Source organism: Solanum tuberosum, unplaced genomic scaffold, assembly GCF_000226075.1.
Source record: "Solanum tuberosum cultivar DM 1-3 516 R44 unplaced genomic scaffold, SolTub_3.0 scf00086, whole genome shotgun sequence".
Taxonomy (NCBI): Eukaryota; Viridiplantae; Streptophyta; class Magnoliopsida; order Solanales; family Solanaceae; genus Solanum; species Solanum tuberosum.
This window is the reverse complement of record NW_006239010.1, coordinates 1309750-1319166: the sequence shown is the minus strand read 5'-3', so window position 1 is coordinate 1319166 and position 9417 is coordinate 1309750. Positions and strand designations below refer to the sequence as shown.

Genomic DNA, 9417 nt, shown 5'->3' with positions numbered 1-9417 from the left:
AAATCAAAAAATAAGTTTGAATTATTTTTTTAGCAAAAAAATAACAAAAGGAGAATGAAGAAAAGAAAAAAAGATGTAGACGAGCAACAATCGAATCGCCAACCGGAAAAAATGACGATCGAAACGATATCTCGCCGATATCACTTTGCCTCCTGTAAATTCATATAAAAATGATGAAACACACCAGAAAAATTGTTCATCATTCGATCAGAAGGAGGCATCAAACATATATACAAAGATATTATTTCTATTTAGCGAAGATTGAAAAACTGATTTCATATAATTATTTTGAGAAAAAAAAAACACAAAATGGGTTAAAATTAGCTTCTGTATGAGATTAGAGAACAGAAGCGGCCATTAGATACCTGAGAACTACCATCTGCTCAAGAGAAGAGTGACTTTAACTGAAGCTATTAAGGCCATTTATATAGATGGCCAAACCCTAGAAAAACCTTCAGAAGTGGACCTGATTTAGGCCCAGTTAGGGCTTTATGGGCTTTGGATAAGTGAAGTTTATAAGTTTAGCCCAATTTAAAATCAGCCTAAAACAGGGAACATAAGAGCAAATAACTCCTCAACTGGCCCAATTGACCCCCTGTAGCCCAATTCCCCACCCCCAATCTCTGCCGGAAAAGTGGAAGAAACGCCATATCTCCTCCGTCGGAGTTTTACATCATTTTGCTCTCTCAAATTTTCTGATTCAGTTGAACTCAAAAGTATTATCATCCTACATTGAATTCCTCCGGTACGCTTTAGTGATTGTTTTCTATGTTCAGACTCCTGATCTTGTCGGACAGAGTCATTTGTATCCCGTGGAATTAGTCTCAAGTGCACGGTTATAAAAAATATGTTTTTTTTTTAGAATTTGGTATCAATGTTGAGGAATTTTAATTGTTTGAACATTTGGTTGAGATTGAATTTGCTGTAATGTATGACTTGTTACTTCCTCTTGGGCCTTTAGTCATTGGATATCTTGTTAGAATGAAAAGCTTTATTAACTTGTTATAAAACTATTGAGAATAGAACACAATGAAAACAAATGACAAATTCAATACTAATTAGTCGGGATTAAAGTAGTTACTTCTTGTTGATATTTTTGCTCCATGTTTGACATTGATGTTGTAGCTATTTTGGAGAACTTTTGTAATTCGTTCATTGATCCGTAGTCACTCTTCACACTGAAGAGTTGTTCACGTTAAATTTGGTGTCTTGAATTTATTTTTGTCTTGTTATATTCATTTTGTTGGTGATTATAGCTGTTGCCTGGACTTGTGCTTGAGGTATCCTTCTGGTTAAAATAGAGGGAGTAAATGTAGATTTAGACTTGGGTATTCTTCTGATGCAATCTTGTCATGCACTTTATTCTTCATGCTTGTTTTCTCCAACAGTTACCTGTGTACGGAGAAGTGTGAGATTTAAACAAAATTTCCGCTCTAGATGAATTATTTGGTATTTGAATGAAATAGACTTGAATGGTGCACGTCCTGTTTGCAGGGTGCAGAGTTACATTGTTACTGCATTCTGATCTCTTTCTCTCCATAGTTGCATTCACATGTTCACGAATAGCCAAAGGCAAGAAGAACGCACTGGAAAATATGGAACTCCGAGGGTGGAATACCTTCAGGTTAGTCCTCCTTACTCGATATAGTTGATAGAAAGAAGATTGGAATAACAAAACTTTATCAGCTGAAGTTAAGCAAACATTACTTGTACATGAAATTTGGATAAGCAAAAAACTTGTTTGCGTATTTCACTAATCAATACTTTCATTCTTGTTTCAGCAATTGGTGACTCAGTTTCAGAATGCATCTTCTGAAGGTATGCTTAGAGTTCTCTGCTACTTTTTTGTAATGTCCGAGCAATATAGGCGGCTCTTGATATACTCTTGTTATTACAGAGACAAAAGAGAAGATTGTTGCTAATTTTGCCAACTTTGCATATGATCCTTACAACTTTACCTTCTTGCGTCAAGTTAAGAAATTTCCTAATGAGTGCTTTGAGTATTGTAATCATCGATTTTTTCTTGGTTTTTTGCCTAAACATATCTTGTGATGATAAACAGCTTAATGTAATAGAACTTTTCCTCGACTGTTTAACTGAGCCTAATGAGAAGCTTGTGGAATTTGGGATCGGAGGAATCTGCAATGTGTGTGCTGGTAAGATAAAAGCTTTTTGTAATGAACTGCTCCAAGAATTAACTCTTCTCCATATCAGTTGATGCATTTGTGACTTGCAGATCCATCAAATGCTGCTCTTGTCACTCAAAATGATGGTATCCCCCTCATCGTCCAGTGTTTGTCAAGTCCTGTTAGGAGCACTGTAAGCACATTAACAAACATTTTGTGGTTTTGCTAGTTTATTGAGTGCTTTGATCTTCACATGGTAAAATTTGCACATTACATACCGCGGGAACACTTTAAACTAGCTGTTGTAAATTGAATTCGTCGAGTACCAATTATCTGTCAATCTTGTTAATAAATTTGTGTAGGGTTAGCTAGGCACAAGCTTATACAATGTGCTTATTGTTAATTGTTGGTCTTGTGACTTTCTGCGACTTTAGGTAGCACGCGGAGTAAAATGGTGCTGTTTCCTCATTTCTGGAATTAGTTCTTCAGGAAGATATATCTTTTTAGTATTTGTGGTCTAGTCTTGGACTGTTCTTTTCCGTGCGCGTTATTTTTACTTCTCAAACTCCAGTATTGGAGAGTTGTGATTAGACAGCCTACAGGACATGACATATCTGCAGCTTATTGAGCACATGACTCTAAATAAGTAGATATAGAGATTGAGGATTAGAATAGAATGTTAGTAGATAGTCCATAACTGTTTAGTTTCTCTCATATTTCTTTAGTCTCCTACTTTCTTACAGTTCAATTTTATTATTACATGTTGTTTTCTTTCTTTGGATTTTCATATTGATTGTTGTTGCTACTAGTATTATTTGAGTCGAAGATCTATCAGAAACAATGCAACCTCTCTACCCTTATAAGTAGGGGTAAGATTGTATAATATGTTTACTTAAGTTGAGGATCTATCAAAAACAACATAACCTCTCTACCCTTATAAGTAGGGGTAACATTGTGTACGCTCCGCCCTCCTCAAACCCCCACTTGTAATGATATGAAGTTCGATTTTTCAGGTAAATTATGCTCTAGGAACTTTGTATTATCTTTGCAATGCATCAAACAAGGAAGAGATCTTAAAGCCAGAAGTAGTCGATGCAATAAAGAGTTATGCTGCTGCAAGTGAAGTTAATACAACCTTCAGTAATTTGGCCCAGGCTTTCTTAGATAAACATGTTCCCCAAACTTAATTATAATGGAGGAAAATAAAATTACTGTTGAAAAATCATACTACGGTCATCTGTGAAAGTATGGAATTGCAAAATTATTGGTCACGTTTAGGGGATTGGAATATAAATGTTTTGTTAAACCTATTTTGATATGCTCTTTCTTAAATCGATAAATGTCGACCTCACTCCGTAAAATTATACTGAACTTTTAACTATTGACATTTATCACAATAAACTTCACAATGTTTTCTTCCCAATCTCACAAGTGAAACATTTAGCATTTTGACAAAGACAAGTGTCTCACAAATGATAAACAAGAAGCCAACAAATATATATAAGATGATAAACTTGAAATATAACAAAGTCCCACAATCATCTCACATCCAACACTCTTAAACAAAAGCCAACTCATACCCTAAGAAATCAAATAAATAAAATCCCAAACAAAATACTATACAAAAACGAAAGAAAGTAAAAATACAAAGTAGCTCTATTTTCTTTTTTTTTAACAAAATAAGACATAAACTTTAGTGTCTTTTTTTTCACTTTTGAGGACTGGTTTTCACAACAGTGACAGGACATGTTGCATTTTGCACCACATAGTTACTCACACTTCCAAGTAACACCCTGCAAAAATTAAACAGTTACAAATTAACCCCACATAATGTTTTTAAAAAATTAAAACTTAATAAGTAACATTTCACCCACTCATTTCAGCTCAAGTAACATTTACTCGCCCATTTTGAGTTTATTATACTCGTTCATTTATTAACTCAGTTCATTTTGATCTGTCTAAATTTATACTTTGTGTTTACCTTTTAAGAACTCCTAAGCCTCTGCCTCCAATTACAAGTGAATCAAGTTTTAGACTTTCAGCAGCATCGCAAAGTTTCTCTCTTGCATCTCCCCAATACACTTTTGACACCACTGTCACCTGTTTTTTTATCCCACAAATTATTAATTAAACAATACTTATTTTTCTTACTACAAAAGAAAAAGTAAAAAAATCAGGTATTCGATTCATAAAAGAATAAATAAATAAAATATATTTTCTTGACGGTCTAAACTTTCAGATGAAATAAATAAATAATTCAATCAAATTTCAATAACAAGGTATGCAAAAAAAAAAATCAAATTCTTTTACTCCAGATTATGAACACATCCGATCAAATCTGTCAAGAACGAGCTTAATTTTTCAGTTATTAATTCGAGCTCCTAAAAAAAAAGGGTAAAAAATAAAAAGGACATTTTCGTAAAAAATTCAAATGACAGTTCAAAAGGACACGTGTCGTTAGATTAAATCATCACCAAAGAATTAGAAGCAAAGAGCAAGAGAAACTACTACTAATATTTTAGTACATCACACTCTTTAATTCTATGTGTGAACGCAAAATAAATTATTTTATGCCAATTCGATAGAGCAAAGAGAAGAACAAGAAATAAGAAGAGTAAATTATTATTAATTACCTTTTTGAGTTTGGCAACAGGCTCAAGCATATCAATAACCTCTTTATCAGGATTTAATCCATAATACTTAGACACATTAATCTGTTTAAATTCATCCAAAGGTATCAAAGCTGCATTAAACAATCAAAAAAATCATCAATAGATATGTTTAATTAATTAAAATGAACAACATAACCAATATAATCTCATAAATAAAATCCAAAAAATCTACACAACCTTGTGAAAGTAGAGAGATGGACAAAAATTAATTTAACTACAACAAACAACAACATAGGTGAAATCTGAAAAAACTGATGTATATACAACAGAGAAACTGTTTTTGATAGATCCTCCACTCGAAAATAATTGATTAAAATGAAATAAACAAAAAAGAAAAAAGACTTACGTGATCCAGTAACTTCAAAGAGTTGTTTACTAGTTGGTTCAACTTTAGAAGAAACAACATGAATAATAATAATTGTATCGCCTTCTTCAATTAAATTATCAATTGCCCATTTTAGAGCTATTTTGCTTGTTGCTGAATAATCCATTCCAATTCCTATTACACGTGCTTTCCCCATTTTTTTATATAAAAAAATAAATAAAAATTCTCTCTTTGATTTTTTTTCTCTCTCTATGTGTATATATGTTAGTTTTGCGGTGTTTCTGTATTTATAGTAATCTGTGGGTTTGGATTTCTATAATCCAAAAGAGAAGAAGTTCTTGAAGGACCTAGAAGGTGGAAGACCTTTATGTTTCTTAATTAATAATTAAAAAAAGGGAAAAGAGATAATTTTGTCTTTGTTAATTGATTCGATATGTGAATTTTACAATTCTGGGGGCGTTACTGCTGATTATTTAAGTGATGATACCCTTATTTTTTATATTCAAATAATTTAAGTTTGAGCGAGATTTATTTATGAAATCTTCAATTTTTTTAAAAATGAAATTGATATTTTTATAAATTACATAAAAAGTATTATAAGTTATAATAAATAACAATTTAAAATATTTAAAAGATATATGAAAATTTTACGATAAAAAATAGGCTTATTTAAATTTTAAAATTCAAAATATATAACATAAATTGGGACAAATAGAGTAATTAAAATGAAATATTTAAGAGAGATAACTGATACTCCTAATTTGTGTAATTAATACTCAATATATGTACTAGAGGTAGTATAAAGACTATAAGAAATGTAATATTTTCATTTTGTTTTTCTTGATTTCTCACTCAAAATTTTACTCCATATTCAAAATTTATTTTAAAACTCGTTAAAAAGCTAAGAAAACTTGTATCGAAAGGTTATTCATAAATAAATAAAACTTGCAAACTCAAATTTCTAATTAAATATAACAAATTATAATCATTTCATCATAATCATTCGATAATTATTTTATTATTTTTAAGGCAAGAAACATAATGATTTGAAAAGAAAAAAAAGGTAAGGAATACATACCGTGTTTTTATTATGTCTTTAATGAGATGACAAGGGAATATTGCAAGGTATCTTCTTGATTTAAAAAGAAAAAAAAAAAAAAAAGTTGTCCCAATCTTAATTAATGTCATTTTCATCTTTTTAAAAGTTTTTAATTTCCTTTTTTGTAATTAATATAAACTCCCACAATTTCTAAATTAGTTTTGTGTGATATCAAAAAATAATTAGAGAATTACTTTCTGCTTTTTATGTTCTAAAATAAATATAATGAGTAAATTATTTTGGTTTTCTTGTAAGAATGTAACATATGTATATTTTTTTGTTAACCAAGAAAAGCAAGCTGGTGGATTCTCATCTAAACTTCTAACATACTTATCTGTCTTTTGAATCATAACCTCATATTTAATTTTTCGATGTAAATTCTAACATAATTGATTCTCATCTTTCAAAAACTACGAATCAATAAAAACATTTGTCCACAAAAAGACCGCCCTAAAATGTGGCTATTAAGAATGCACAAAATCAGATGGCTGAAAAAAATTCAAAAATTGCTCCTTAGCAAACGCATCCTAATTCTACATCACATTTAGATACTAATAATAATTCTTGTCTTCATATAAGAGTAAGCTTCTGGAGACAGGATCACTACAAAATAGAAGTGCAAAATTCTCATGTTCCCTCATTTATATTCACAAATTAAGGGCCATAACATATCTTATATATTTAAAAATAAAAATATATTAAATTATAATGTATATATTATATATACTTCTTTTAGTTTAATTATTTTGTTTGGTTTGATTAGAGGATCACACTAATTAATATTTGATGTAAATTCAAAGATAGATTCTTCAGTTTTTTTGATTTTTTTTAGGGAAAATTATGCGGTTATGCAAACTTATACTACTTAATTACTCATCATAGCTATAGTTTGTTATAATTATCACTCGCGACTAACATTAACCATTAATTATGTGGGCTGACTTCGAGTTTGTATAATTAGCCATATTTGTATAATTCTCCACATTTGTATAATTCGCAACTAACAACTCTTCGTTTGATTTGTATTTGTATACGATAGTTTGTGTTTGTATATGACGATGATTTCCTTTAGTTTTTCAGTTTTGTTATCATATAAATTCAATCTTTTTGTGTATAACTTTTTAAAGTTTGTATAAACGTATAGTTTTCGGATTTTTATAATATCATTTATATAATATAACTTGTATAATATATTTTGTATAATTGTTTAAAGTTCATATGTTGATGTTTGTATCAATTCTTTATTTCAAGTTTTATCATATATATTTGTATAATTCCACACTTTTTATTACTCAATTATACAAAAGCACGTGAATTGTACAAACGTACTTGTGAATTAAACAAACGAGATGTGAATTATACAAATTATTGCCCTCTCTCGCTCGCCTCTCTCCTCCCTCTTCCAATCTCGCTCGCCAGAATATACAAATACATATGTATAATATACAATTATCTAACCGATATACATATACAATTCATCTCTCTCCCACTCTCTACCCTCTCTCGCTCGCCTCTCTCCTCCCTCTCCCAGTCTCGCTCGTCACTCTCCTCTCTATAACATGTAACTATGAATCGTAATTAGCAAACTATAGCTATAGAGCGTAATTATGCTATTTTTGAGTGACTATATGCGAAAGTTCATCTTTTTTTAAAGGCAAACACTGCTATGAACCAAGTCCAGCCAAATATGGATGTCAAGGTCACACAAGTAGTTATTGGGCTGACAAGAGCTATTGGACCGAGAGCAAGCAATAGGTCCAGGCTAATTTGAGATCCGGGTCGAGTAGTGGGTGTGAAAATGGTTTCATTAAATGGGGTAGTGGTCAATGATATGGGGATTAGGCATATTAAAGAAAAACGTTTGTTTCTCGCTTCTTCTTCTACAGTCTAAGCTTCTCATCCTAACTTTTATTTCTATTTTAGTTACTTGTTATTTTCATATTTCCATGTAATTCAGTAGTTCGGCTATTGCAATTACAATTCTAAAATTGTAATCGCATTTCAGTTCTCTTAGCAATATAGTGAGCAATTCGGATTTGTTACAAACGCCATTCAGAAATTCCAATGGTGTCACTTCTAAATTATAATAAAATAAAAAATGAAAATTTAATTCTTGAGAAAGTTTTTTTTAAAATACTTATGTTGAACTTTATTGAAGAATAATAGACACACATAGAGACTTCTAGATTAACAAGTTGGATAAAGAAACTTTTAAGACGTTCTTTAAATCAAGTTAAGCATTGTAAACTTGTACAACTAGTTAATTAATCACTTTGTAGCTAGCTAAGTGGTACTTAAAAGGCTTTAATTTCACTAGGAGTAAATGTTCAAAAAGATGGTCCCATTTTTTTTTCAAAAAGAAAGGTTCAATTTATCAATATTTCGACTTTCTTTTTTCGAGTTATTGAATCACGATTGTTCTTAGCATTGATGGCTATTCATTTAAATCTTCTGATAGACTTAGCGAGTGAAATAGATTTGATATTCCTTCTAGGTTTTTTTTGCCTGATCTTCAGTATTGATTTGAGATTTAAATCTTTAGAATCATGTATCTAAAAGAATAACAATTTTTATAGCTATAATTCTTTCTCTTGTAATTATAAATTTTAAATTACTTTAAGTTAGTCGATAATTTAACTTTTTATCGATTCTTTTCGATAAAAGTGCAATATGAGGAATATATCAAAAAAAAATAACCAAAAATCATTATTATTATTATTATTTATGAAAATGGACATGAATATGTGTGGAACATGCATTGAAATAAGAAAAAGTCAATATTTCAACTTCTTATATGATAATCTGAGACTGAATCCAAAAGGCAAAAAAAATTGTTAAAAATTTCAAAAGGGCACATCAAATTTTTTTTAACCAAAAGGGCAAAATCGCTTTTGACGGAGCGATTTTCTTCTGATAAAATTGACTTTGTTACTCCGTTAAAAAACATAAAAATCACTGCTGGGGCAGCAATTTCGTTAAATTTTTTTTTCTTTTTTCCTTAACAAATTAAGCCCCTGCAGCGTTTTTCTCAAAAAATTAGTTGAACTGTTTGGTGCCTGCCTCTATTGCTGCAAAGAGACGAAGACCAAAATGGGTGTTTTTGTTAAGCTATTGGACTTGCTTCTTTTCATTTACTTCTTGTTAATCAACATTGTTGCACCACTCTTTGATGGCCAAGTTTCCCTTCCTAAACAC

At 30.5% G+C, this 9417-nt stretch overlaps 2 protein-coding genes across 3 annotated transcripts; one reads left to right on the top strand and one right to left on the bottom strand.

Annotated features, from left to right (window-relative positions):
- The first annotated feature begins 568 nt into the window (after positions 1–568).
- Positions 569–3436, top strand: LOC102597078 (armadillo repeat-containing protein 7). 2 transcript variants are annotated; one of them, XM_015308505.1, is made up of 7 exons: positions 569–745; positions 1543–1624; positions 1782–1818; positions 1898–1971; positions 2063–2156; positions 2237–2319; positions 3140–3436. In XM_015308505.1, the coding sequence occupies exons 2-7, from the start codon at positions 1553–1555 to the stop codon at positions 3311–3313; spliced, it is 534 nt and encodes a 177-aa protein (XP_015163991.1). In that variant the 5' UTR covers positions 569–745; positions 1543–1552; the 3' UTR covers positions 3314–3436. The 2 variants fall into 2 exon arrangements, with proteins under 2 accessions (XP_015163991.1, XP_015163990.1); XM_015308504.1 differs by having other exon boundaries at positions 1495–1624.
- A 136-nt stretch (positions 3437–3572) lies between these two features.
- Positions 3573–5379, bottom strand: LOC102596752 (universal stress protein YxiE). Its single transcript, XM_006346703.2, has 4 exons — positions 5145–5379; positions 4760–4869; positions 4108–4226; positions 3573–3919 (listed from the first exon to the last, which is right to left on the bottom strand). Exons 1-4 carry the CDS (start codon positions 5317–5319, stop codon positions 3835–3837), a joined length of 489 nt encoding a protein of 162 aa, XP_006346765.1. The 5' UTR covers positions 5320–5379; the 3' UTR covers positions 3573–3834.
- Between the last annotated feature and the right edge of the window lie 4038 nt (positions 5380–9417).

What these genes read in the sequence shown, in the direction of transcription:
- LOC102597078 (XM_015308505.1), top strand. Translation starts at nt 1,553, where the DNA reads ATGTTCACGAATAGCCAAAGGCAAGAAGAACGCACTGGAAAATATGGA. An exon ending in ACTTTACCTTCTTGCGTCAA is followed by an intron (nt 1,972 to 2,062) that starts GTTAAGAAATTT and finishes GATGATAAACAG; the next exon opens with CTTAATGTAATAGAACTTTT. An exon ending in AATCTGCAATGTGTGTGCTG is followed by an intron (nt 2,157 to 2,236) that starts GTAAGATAAAAG and finishes TGTGACTTGCAG; the next exon opens with ATCCATCAAATGCTGCTCTT.
- LOC102596752 (XM_006346703.2), bottom strand. Translation starts at nt 5,319, where the DNA reads ATGGGGAAAGCACGTGTAATAGGAATTGGAATGGATTATTCAGCAACA. An exon ending in CTTTGAAGTTACTGGATCAC is followed by an intron (nt 4,870 to 5,144) that starts GTAAGTCTTTTT and finishes TGTTTAATGCAG; the next exon opens with CTTTGATACCTTTGGATGAA. An exon ending in GGCTTAGGAGTTCTTAAAAG is followed by an intron (nt 3,920 to 4,107) that starts GTAAACACAAAG and finishes TAATTTTTGCAG; the next exon opens with GGTGTTACTTGGAAGTGTGA.